We start from the raw sequence: 12,395 nt of genomic DNA on the forward strand, positions 1-12,395 counted from the left end.
CAATATGGGCACATTTTGTATGTTAATGTTATTGCCTTTTTTAGGAATGCAGCCAAGTTTTACTCTCTAGTTGTTTTTAAGCTGACAAGGCATAACCAGAGTAACAGGCTTGATCACCTACATTTACAGATGCAAGTAAAACAGAGAACCCCTGTAATAGTTGACAAAAAAAAGTAAATCCTAAAAATGAACTCAATAAACAGCTCAGATACACTTATTGAAGAAAATGACACCTTTGTCTTGATTTTTAGAAATGCAAATCAGAGGCATATCCCTATCAATTGCTAAGAGAAATTCCTTCCCTTTCCATAGATTTGCTGACTTTTCTTGGCTAACATAACACAAGCTGTCAGGATTAGATCTCAGAAACTAATAAATGAATCTTATTTCCCCCACTGCACTTTGAATCTGGTGCTGCAGACTTACCTTGGAAACAAAACAATCTGCTATAGCAACAGGATCATTTTCACAGTTTTCCAAATCTTGCAGAAGTTCACTAAAACAAAGAAGAGGACAAGGTAAGACAATTATGGCACACTTTAGAATGGACACAATTGTATATTCAGAACCAGACACTGCTGCGCTATTCATGGCAGCACTTAATGATGCAGGGAGTCCTACAAAGGGAACAAGAACACCTTTGATGTCCCCTCCCTCTGCCAGATACTGGGTTTTTTTATTTGCAGGCAGAGGAGAACTATAAGGAAATTGTATTCCCACTTTTTCAAAATTCAAGTCATCAGGTTGACCATGGACTGACTGGTTGTTCTGCTAAGCAAAGCTGAGCCCCTTCCTTCAGGTAGATGAAGATCCTAGAAACATTCAAGGGCAGGTTGGATGGGGCTCTGAGGAACCTGATCTAATTGAAGATGTCTCTGCTAATTGCAAGGAGGCTGGGCTAGATGACCTTTACAGGTGCCTTCCAACCCAAACTATTCTGTGACTCTGTGACTGACAGCTCTTTAACAATAATCATAGTGGTGCAGTCACACAGTTGTGTAGCTTGTATATCAATTAACATGATATAAAATGAATTAACTAAATAATTAAGAAGATTTAAAAGCCACCTAAGCACGTGCACTGTCCTGTAAAGACTTTTTATGTTTACAAGCTTTACTTGACCAAGGGAAATGATGAACTGCTCTGAAAAATAGTGGTGAGAACTGGGAACGTATTTCTCAGACATGAAGAATGTTATGTAGCTCACTCAGGAAAATTAGTCTACTTTTACTGTGTTTCTTCATCAAAGATAAAATGGGTAGCCTAGAAAAAGTTTTCTGTTTTTTATGCATATATGTTCTACATGCATAAAAACAACATATGAGAGGATTTTATAATTTTTACATGCCAAAGAGAAAATGAATTCATTTGAGCAGGAGCAAAGCAATAATGGAGCCTGTCTGCTCTTGAATTAAACTCAGTTATTGAAACTAAATTCAGTGAAAGAAAGAGTTCAAGTAGAAGAAGAAAACATCAAAGGTTATCTCCTTGATCCAAAGAGTTTTCAGTCTTACTGAAGGACATACTCAGAGAAGAAATTGAATTTTCTGCCAAATTGTTCTCTAAAAGAATTTTCTTCTTCTCCTCCTCACCCTCTTCTCCCCGACCCTTCCCCCACCCCCCACACACACTCTCACAGATGATTTTCCATTTAGGGCCACTTTTCTCCCCAATTCACAGCTAGTTCCCTGAACAAGTTTTGCCTAAGAGTTCCTAGGCTAAGTATCTAGGGATTTACCCTTTTCCCCTGTAAGCAGACACAATTTCCCTCTGCATGTACAAAAAAGAGTCAATCAGAAGAGTTTCTTCACTTGTTCCTTGCTTCTCTAATTACTGGAGGAAGGAAAGGGAGGAATCAACATGCAGTCACAAGGAAGAAAGACAGGCAAAGACCTTAGGTTCAGTAGTCACTAAGTCACTTTGTACAGTGACAATTTAACCTCTACAGCTCAATTTCTCCCTTCATCAAAATGGGAATAAAAATACGACCCTTGCTTGATACCCCAACCTCATGAAGCTCATTTACATCAGCAAAAGAAGCAAGCTGTAGCAATGGTGACCATAGCCACCAGTTATACTGACTGAGTTTTGGAAATAACATCAAACATGCCAAACAGGCTCAGAGGATTCCTGCTGGCTGGCAGTCAGAAGTTCTCCTGATGGCCTAAAGTACGCAGCACCTGGACTGTCATTTTATTCCTACAGGTCTCCAATGAAACCACATCATTTCTCCTTCATGACAGAGAAGAGGAACACTTAAAGATTGTATGTATTCATGCAATTGAATCCATGTGTATGTGTTCAATACACTAGTGGTTTGTGTCTTCAGCACAAGCCCAGAGTGTAAGGCCTGTTTTTGAAAGAGTTTGTTACCTATACTGCACTCTGCTCTGTCTCATCTGGATGGTAAGAACAGGACTGGTAAGAGCAGTCTGCCACTGTAAAAACAGCAAAACCGTCATGCTCAGGCACTCCGAAAATATTAAATAAATTCCTACAATAACAAGCTGATGTGAAAAAGCATCACTTTTATTATAGGCTGTATTTAAGTACCTGGCAGGAGGCAGAAGGAACAATGGAGAAAAGTGTTGGTCCTGTTCACCTGAATATCCAGAGGTTTTCTGCTGGTCACAGTTCTTGGCCTCTGCAACTGGCTCATGCCAGCCAACCTGGCAGGGAGCAGGAGCGAGCACTGCTGGAGGAGCTCTGTGCTCTTTCAGCTGGACCACTAACAAGACTCAGACTGACACATGACACAGGAGCCAGGGCCAGTGAAGACCATGTGCTGAGCTACAGAGCTTGGAAAATCTGAATCTGTATGAACATCATTGGGAGCTAATGCTAACTCCTTTGGGATGAGAGAGGGAAGCATAAAGACTGACAATTTTAAATACAGTGCATTCATTATCTTTTCAAGTCAAATGATTGTCAAATGAATGAAAGTCTTATTACAATGCCTCTTAGGATAGTTTGATTTTTCGATGAAGCTTGATGATGGCTTCTCCTCAGAAGAAGCCAGACCTTACCACCATGAAACTCAGAAAAAATATAGTTTTTCAAGAAGAGATCATAATCATACAGTAGCTAGCAGTTACCATGATCACCACCATTTTTGCCATTCAACACACCACTCGAAAATCCTAGGTAGTTTAGCTGAGAGAAATTCCCATTCACTGAAATGAAATTTCTCAGATCTGCAAGTCTGAAAAAAACCCCCCAGACTGAAATCTTTGATTATGGATTAACAGTCAAATTGAAAGTTGAGAAAAAGAAGATAATTCTAAATCTATTTAAAAAAACATCTGAAACTACTAACACAGAACTGCCAAATGGACCTTTTTCTGAAGCTAAGGATAAATAAAAAAGGCTCGAGAGTATGTTTAGGACCCAAAAGTCACACGCCAAATTTCACACAGGAGTAAACTTAATCCTTGAAGATATATTGGGATCTACAGTGAGTGTTCAGTTTTAAGAACTCACAATTTCCAAGCAGAACTTTATATCAGAAGGCCTGAAACACATTAGTAATTTGCTAGATGCTTTGGACAACTTTCCAGGACGTTTTAACCATTCTAACATATCTATCTCTAAAATTTCCCAAAACTGCTTTTCTTTTTCTTTTCTTTTTAACTGCTGCATTTTTTTTTTGCACAGCTCAGTAATTCTGTATAACAACTGATCATACTTTAAAGTAGTTTTAGTAGGCAATATTTGCAATGAAGCTGGCATAAACGCATCCTAGCTATCACATCTGTCATTTTTCTAGCTTTTGAAGGATCAGAAAATATAATGGCCAGGACTATATTTTTCCACTCTGTGACCACTGGGAATCTGTAAGCTCACAATCATTGTCTCATGGCTCTAAAACAGTCCATGAGCCTATTTTAGCATGCTCCCACTATGTATTTTCCAGCTGTTAGACATTCAGTAAAGTCAGTTGTTGTAGCTGAAGCAGGACACAGCAGCTTTCTAGTTAAGCATATTTCCATTACCCTGCAGTAGCTATTTTAAGCTTCAGGAAAAGACTTTAGATTTCATCTTTGTCCATAAGTTCTGAATAGATCCATTCTCACTCTTTCCTTTGACACTAAACAGCAATCCCAGCAGTTGAAGCCCTTAAAAGTAACTTTGCATGATGATGGAAAAACATTGAAGATGATCTTTGACACAAGTGCTCCGCTTCAGAATCCTCTTTTGATTCAATTAAATTATCTGCTGTTCTCCAAAGAACACAGAGGTCTGGGAGATATAGTTTTGTCAACTATAGCAAAGCTAAGAGTGCTTTTACAGGATATAAAATATGTGGGAATTTACATCAATATATTTCCTGCATCAGTTGAATAGTCAGGTTTTCCTTAAATGCTGACTAAGTTAATAATTTTTTATAGTAACAGAGGATTCAGACAGAAGCAGCAGTAGCATGCTCCTCAAACTGCAGATACTGAGATCCCACACAATGTGGCACTAGATATGCAAGCGAGACATTTACTTTAGGCTCCCAATACACACTAGAATCCCATCTGCAGCGTTTTAGAGAAGGCTGGAAAGACACTGAACACAAAAATTCAATTAAGGAAAGGTACTTGAATACAGTTTTGAGAAATGAATTCAGGGAGCACCTAGTAGCACAAAACACTACAAAAGCCAGATCTGGGTGATGCACATAGGTATACAAAAGGAGCTGATATAGTAGGAATAAAAAATCTCTTCATTAAGGCAATAATTTCTTCTACAGTGGTCTTGCATTAAGCTCAGTTAAAGCACAGGGCAGGTTAGGCTTACAATCATGTAAATACCCAGCATAAAAGCAAAAAAAGTACATGGAGACCATCTTGGTGCATCAAATCAGCTAAAAAAATCTGGTGTCAGCAAACTAACTTTGTTTAGAATTAAAATTAGATAATTTCTTGATTTATAGATCCTGGCAGTTTAAAAGTAATGAAAGTGAATTTGGCTGGTTTGCTCCCTCTCCTTAACCCAGGCTATTGATATGTTTCCATTTAGCTAAAAAGTAATTTACCTGTTGAAATGGTAGATATCCTGTATGTTTCCAAACAGGGCTGATCGCTCCTCTGTTCCCAGGGACAGCTTGGTCTGATCACTTATACAGTCGAGGTAATCCTACAAGAGAAATGAGAGGGAGGTCTTGAGACATTTCCTCCTTTCCTAAATCAGTAAACAGAGCTATGTTTTATTGTACAAGATGAGTCTCTGAATATCAGTTTCACCTTATTATTACAATAAAGCCTTCAGCAGCCCCTCTGAGAACAGTCACTCTATTATCAATGGTAACAGTACTTATCTGTTCCCTGAAACCAAGAAAATAACAAAAGGCTGAAAGCTAAGTTATACCTCTTAGACAGCACAGCCAATGTTTCTCTCGCTACTGATAAACAAAGGTTTTCAAATTTCATTCATAGTGACAGTTTAATTGATCATTTGTCTGGCTCAAAGACAAAAAAAACGTAAGAGATGAAGAATGTCATTTAATGCAGTCTTAGTAACAGAAAAGCTATATAATGAAGAACAGAAAGTACACAAGCAACAGAGGCTCAAAAAAGCTTTTACTTTTTAAAAAATCATGGTTACCAAAGAATGAAGAGTATGTAGAAGACAGATCTCAATGTATTTATGTCCATGCAATTTACAAAGCATAGAGTTGCATTGCAAATTACATTGCTATATACTCTAGCAAAAATTTCTTTTTGCCCTTACAAGACTGATAGACTCTCATCCAGGGATTTTATTTGAATAGGAACATGACAGCTAGAAAAGCTCAGATCAGCAGTGTTCTGGGAGAATAACTTTCCCACCTCTTCCCTCACTTCGATAAGAGCTCAATGTCACCTTTTTTATTTTGCTGCTACAGTATTAAAAATCTCTTATAAGGGCAAACAAATCCAGCAGGCTATTTAACTACAGCTCATGAAACAAGAAACCTGATGTGCTGCCACATTCACAAAGAAATTCTGCTGGAGTATGGAAATAAAAGTGAAAACAGCTGAAACAATGTGAAATAAAAATAAATAAAATCCTTTAGCCTGTGGCTAGACAATGTGGTGTGGCAACCTCCCAAAAGCAACACAGCATTCCAGGGTGCTGTGGGGAAGGAACCCTGTGAAATGCCAAAAGACCATGAAAACCTCTAAGATGTAACTGTGTTCCAGAGTCACATAGAAAAAGGTATTACAGAACACATACACTGGCCAAGATTTATTCTGTGTAAATTCTGTGCAGACAAAGGGTTTGAATCAGCCAAGGACCTGACTTTTGGTTTCTAGATGTCCTCATAAGGAAGGTTAAGAATTACAGCATTTAAGCCTCCATGCCCATATCCTTCTGTTCAGCTGAAGCAGTGTCAGCAAACTCAGAGGTGTAGCCAAGATTCAGGTTGAGGTATCAGCAGAATTTCCCGTCCCCTTCCCCTATCAATAATCCACACTCCATCATCACCTCCAGTTAAAGGTAGCCCTCATCACTCCCAAAACTCAGTATTTTTCACCAGGGCAAAGCAAGTAAGTCTATTCCAAGGTAACCTAGTATCAGTGTTTTTAAGAAGAGCAATAAGTAGCAATGGACAGGCAAGTCCCTGGAGAGCTGTGTCATTTCTCCTGTGACAGCATCCAAACTTACTCTACCTTCCCTCCTGGCTGGCAGCAGCCTCAGAGCCCACCCCTGACCTTGAAATATATTTGTGCAGGAAGTCTTTGGAATCACATCCACAGGCTCCCTGAACTTCAGCTTTTTATTTATACTCAGAAGCTGCAGAAGAGTGAAAAGGTTCAGGATGGTGAGGCAGACAGAACTGCAGCAAGCAGTACATTGGGTCAAAGCAGAAGCAGATAATATATTCAGGTCTACTCCAGTAAGAGTACTAAACAAATAACCTTTTCTGACCTGAGACACATCTTCATCATATAAAAGCAAAGAATAGAAAAGCTCCAGTGGAATTGTGAACCTCTGAAAACATTTTTAGCACTGTAGGGACACTGCAGCACCCTGAGCTGATATGACAAGGTTGGACTGCAGCGGAATGGAAATCCTACATTAAGTAACTCCATACAGCACATTTAATGAATAAAGAGGAGTTCCTTTCCAATTCATTCATCTCAACATAGCTGAAGCTTGGGTTTCTTCAAAATAACAAACAGTCCACAGTTATTTCCAGTATTGTAGACAGTGTTATATGCATGACCTGGTTTCTCCTCCTTTTGTCCTCTTAGCCTGATTTCCCTTCACATACACCTACTCTTCTCAGTCTTTTACCAATTATTAGTAAGAAAGGGGGAACCAGGCACCCTTCTAATGTTGCTGTCAAGCAGCAGCCTGCAGGTGCTTTGGCAGCTTTCCTGAACTCCTGTAAGATATGCCAGCATCAGCCTACAAACACCACACACCCACAGTCTGCTAGACACCACCACCCTTTTGCTAGAAGTTCCTTCAGACTGTGCTTCAGGCCCCCTTCCTCATCCAGCCTCAGATCAGAAACAAACCAGAAACAACTGGGTGGATTTGTGCTTCCCTAGGGTAAGGCAAGACGGTTATTTGTTCAAAATGCTTGGGATTCAGAATTATCTTATACCTCACCTCATACTGCTAGGAAATTACACAATTTGGGGACTGCTGTCCTGGCTTAGCTTTCTAACTTTGTCGATATTACTGACTTGAGACTACAGACATGTTTACGTTGCTATTATTGGTGTAAGCAGATAGACACACAGCAAAAAGCTCCAGGTATTCAAATTTTTGTGAAAAAGGTGGACCTTGGACAGTCCCAACACATTAGTGTCCTGCAGATCAGGCCCTGCACAGCAGCACATTGCTTGCACTGGCTCAGCCAGTGGGACCTGTCTGATTATACTGCTTTATAGGGCACGTGTGTTCTCATAAAGGCTTCATGAACTCATCCAGGAAACAGATGCAGTATTGGCATATAACACCTTCTGCAAGGACAACACCACAGGCAGATCAAAGCTACCCAGACGTGGGGGTTTTCCTCATTATTTCTTAGCAAATGGTACTTTACCCCCATGGTAGTCACAGCCGTGTATCAACAGCTGTTATCATCTGGAGCCATAATGAAAGGTTTGGAGCTACAAGATAACAGGGCAGGCTGCAAATGTAATGACATGGTGCAGAAATCAATGAAATGTATCAGAACAGAGTACTGACCTTATTCACTTTATTTGTTTCTTGTCAGCATCTATGAACCCTCTGTCGGCACCGAATGATTTGTTTATAACCTTTGCCTTTTACTGCTTCTCTGCAGTTATGGCATAAACACCTAGCTTACTTTATAGGAGAAAAAAAAACCCTCACAAATGTCCAGCTCCTTAGATCGATTTATGGACCACAGTTTGCTCTCATAGTATTGCATAATTTTCTCCTCCCTTTTCCTTGAAACTCTCCAAAAACTAGGAGACTTGCCAGACTGCCCTGCCCTTCTTGCTGGGTTTGATGTTCTCCCCATTTTTCTTTCATCATGCCAAATCCATCAGAAGGAATGTCTGTTAGAAGCTGCATAGCCTAACTACCGTCTCCTCCTCCACAATCACAAAAAAAAAAAAGATCTCTAGAGAAATAAAATTATGAAAACAGTAACCTTAGAGGCTAAAAAATATTAATCAGTAATGAGAGAACACTGTCAAGAAAAGCACAACATGAGCAAAATTATTTTCACATACTGATTAATGTATTCCATGACCAAACTTTAGAAACCAAATGCAAATGAGTGGGACCTTTTTCTCTAGCCACCTTGGTTCTCGTTTGAACACATATGCACCCCTAACTTTAAAAACTCCATCTATTGTTGTTTAGACCATAGAATAAATCAGCCATTACTATGGTAATTTTAAAATTGCACATTAAAAGGGATAATATTAATGCTAATATTAATATAGTAATTCTAAAAAAAATGGGTAAAAAACCAGTCTGCCTTGTAAAATGAGAAACAATTTTTATTCTGCTCTGCAAGAAACATATATACAAGTTCTTCATAATCCCTTTACAGGGCAGGAGTGTGCATATAAAAATATCACAAAAGAGAAGCAAAATTGTTAAAAGAGCAGTGTAGTGGCACAGGTACACCTTTGCTAAGAGGCAGGCACACAAGGCACACAGCACTGAAAATCTGATTAAATATCAATACCAGAAAAGAATCAAAAAGGGATTCTATCCACTAGGAAACTTTGCTTTCTAATGCCTAAACAAGCTGCAGGAGAAAGAGAAGCTGCCCCATGTCTCTGATTTCAGGGTTCAAGAGCTGAGGACTTACATCACAAAATCTCAATCTCTGACCTAAAAATATTTAAAACCAGGTATTTATCAAAACTTCAATGGCTTCTAGCAGTGTTGTAGACAGAGGAAGGATAGGTAATATTAAATCAAGCTGGACATGATCCAGGCAGTGCTATAGCATCACTCAGACCCTCAGTTTTCTGATACTCCCTAGATCTGTGCTACTAGTTAAGCAGATTTTATTCCTAAGTACTAGCCCATACTCATGGCCATATTTTTTCCCAACTCCCCTCTACCCAACACCGATCTGTTTAGCCAAAATCAGATGGCTGTGCAGAAGAGGAACCACTGAAACAGCTCAGCAGCCTTAGGCACCTAAGCACTGCTTCTACACCACTTGGAGGAAAAGGCTGCAGGCCAGAAGGAAAACATGCCATGGAATGGGTCCTGTATGTAGCCTGCTAGCTCGAGCCATGCTGCCCCAACCAGCCACACACTTGCACACTAAGAAAGTTGGGCAACAGATCTACATTAGACTAGACACTATAAAATGCTTCCCAGTGCTTATTTACAGGTAATTGTAATATGTACCAATTCACCTTTTGCTTGATTTTTTTTTCAATTCTTTTTCCCCCATTATTTATTTTATTTATTAATTTATTCAGCATACATAGCAGCATACTCTGAATACCTTGTGGTTCAAAGAATAGCATGCTATCCACACAACAGGTGGCCAAGGATGATGAATTTTGGTCAGGGCAGCTCATTGAAGCTCTTTTCAATTATTTAAAGTACTGCTTTGCTCTGCAAAGGCAATGTACATTTGTATACTAAGCATACTTTGCTATCTTGCTCTGGTTCCTTTGGCTATATGAGTCCAAGGGATTGAAACCTAAAAATCCTTGCACTGTCTGCCCTACAGATTCACTACAAGCAAACCCAGAAACCTAAATAAAAAATAAAATTTTTGTGAGCATGTCTTTCTACTTTTTGCTTTTACTGGTATTTGGTGGAGTTTTCTATACAGACATCTGAAGCTGGAAAAAGCTCACAGAGACCAAAGCACGGACAGGTCTGAAACACCAGCCCCTAGCTGGGGCTATGGCCACTGAGGCACAGCACAGTGCTGCCACTGACCAACAGCCTCAGCCAGGATCTTTCTGAGGACAATGCAGGCCTGGAGACACAGCCTGCTCTGCTCTCCTCTGCAGCGTGAGCAGAAAGCTCCTGTGCTCTGTGTGCTTCCTCCTCACCTTTTCCTTTTGCTTTACATCCCTCTGTACCTTGCATGTTAGATTGCTACTTGACAGCAGCAGCAAAGCTCTGCCCTTGTGGGTGGGAAACAGGCATGCCAGGCTTTGCAGGTGGGCTTGGGAGGACATGCCTACACATCCAAGGACGTGCTTGGAGAGCACTAACTCTGCCATCATGGGAAAATGGAGAAGACCTCCCAGCACTGACAGCCAGCCCACCTCCAAATGGGAGCAGCCAAGATAACTCATATGCTTTACATAATCTGACACTAGCTGTGGTTTGTGATTGATTCTTTCCTCTCCGATATCCCTGTTGAAGAGCTGAGTGTCTGAGCTGGCAGGAGGCCACCTCACCAGCACCAGCCCTCTCCCTGGGTGGATGGTGGAGGGTCCACACCAAGCTCACATGTGCTTGCAGGCAGCTTCCTGGGAAGTGCCAAGTGCCAAAGGGACACGTGCAGCTGGCTCACACGCAGCCCGCGGGCAGCGCAATAAAGCGTGACACGGTAAGGCGATACTGACTGCATGTAGGAAGGGCAAAGATTGATGGTGATGGGAGCACTCGGGAGAACGGGGCATGAGGAAAGACTAAAAATAGAGAAAGCACATGTAAGTTTTATTTCCACTGTTTAACACTGCAGAGTAAGGTGATCATGACAGAGATCTCCCTACACTTCACACAGTTAGGGGTTTGTAAATAAGTTAACAGTATTAACTGAAATTTTTCCTAGAGAAGTGGATTTTTACAAAAAAAGTACTTTTTCTATGTAGCTATTCCCGGGGGACATTCAACTTCCTCACCTATATTATAGATATTAAAACACTGTCCCATTTGCAGTTACTAAGGCCTGGAAGTAGTGACCCCTAGTAGTCCCCTTGGCTTCATCCACACGCATGGAAAGCCACAGGGGGAGTTATGTGTCAGCCAAAATTAGCAGTGAGAGATTCCTTAGTACTAACACTATGTCTTGCACCTTGGAAACACACACTTTCTTTGGTTAAGGCTGCCTTTGAACGGTTGTGCCCATGCAGACATGAGCACAGGCACATTCCTATACAAAGTTAGAAATTTCTAGGGCACATCAATGTCAGCAATTTAACAGTCAGGAGATCTTGTCACAGGACTTCAAGCTGTCAGAGCACATCTAATCTCAGGAAATGAACTAAAGAATTTGCCCTGGAAAACTCTGTCAGTGAGAGGTCCCTCAACACTCTGCCGCCCTGAATCCATTCACAGGGGCCCTGGGCAAGGACAATTGCCTCGCCAGCGAGCATGGCTGGGAGATAGCAGAACAGCTTCCTGCAGCTCTGGGTTCCCCGTCACTGCTTTAGAGCCTGAGCCTTTACAGCAAGCTCTGCACATCCTCTTGCCCCTGCCCCAGTGTCAGAGCATGCCTGTATCAATTTCCAGCTCTGTCTCACAGTTTCCCCCTAGGACTGGGGTGGGGCGACTCACACGTCCTACAATGTCTACTCCACCAGTCAAGGTTCTTATGTCCTCTCTTTTTGCCCAGTGTATGCTTTCCTCTTGTGTCCCATGAGAAGTTTTAGCATGAATGCTGTGCCTACAAAGCTCTCTGGGAGGGTTAAAACCTGATACCAGCTGATCCAGCATTGAACTGTCAGCCTGCCTGGATGGACTGCCCTCATGGATTTTTGCCTTCTTTGTTGTAGTGAATTTTTGCTCTAATGAAACACGGTCAGAGTTTAATAATATTCCCTTGTTCAACTGCAGGAATTTCATACTAAAATCTCCCATCTTAAAAAGATACCTTGAAAGGTATACCTTGTCAATTAAATCAAACTGTAATTTTACAGAGATGCATTAAAAGCACTCACATCGAAATTGTGATTGATGGCTTATACACAGACAAGTTCTGTAAATGGTCCAACATCTGTAAAGAT

The 12,395-nt window shown here is 40.8% G+C and overlaps 1 protein-coding gene across 1 annotated transcript in view; it reads right to left on the reverse strand.

Annotated features, from left to right (window-relative positions):
- Positions 1–12,395, reverse strand: part of PLEKHG1 (pleckstrin homology and RhoGEF domain containing G1) — a 125,851-nt gene that overhangs the window by 24,276 nt on the left and 89,180 nt on the right. Inside the window, exons 5-6 of the mRNA XM_058801049.1 lie at positions 5,021–5,121; positions 427–496 (exon numbers count right to left, since the gene is read on the reverse strand). Of these exons, the coding sequence (XP_058657032.1) occupies positions 427–496; positions 5,021–5,121 (171 nt within the window). The remainder of the gene's footprint in view (positions 1–426; positions 497–5,020; positions 5,122–12,395) is intronic.

The sequence above is a fragment of the Ammospiza caudacuta genome, chromosome 3, assembly GCF_027887145.1.
Source record: "Ammospiza caudacuta isolate bAmmCau1 chromosome 3, bAmmCau1.pri, whole genome shotgun sequence".
Lineage (NCBI taxonomy): Eukaryota > Metazoa > Chordata > Aves > Passeriformes > Passerellidae > Ammospiza > Ammospiza caudacuta.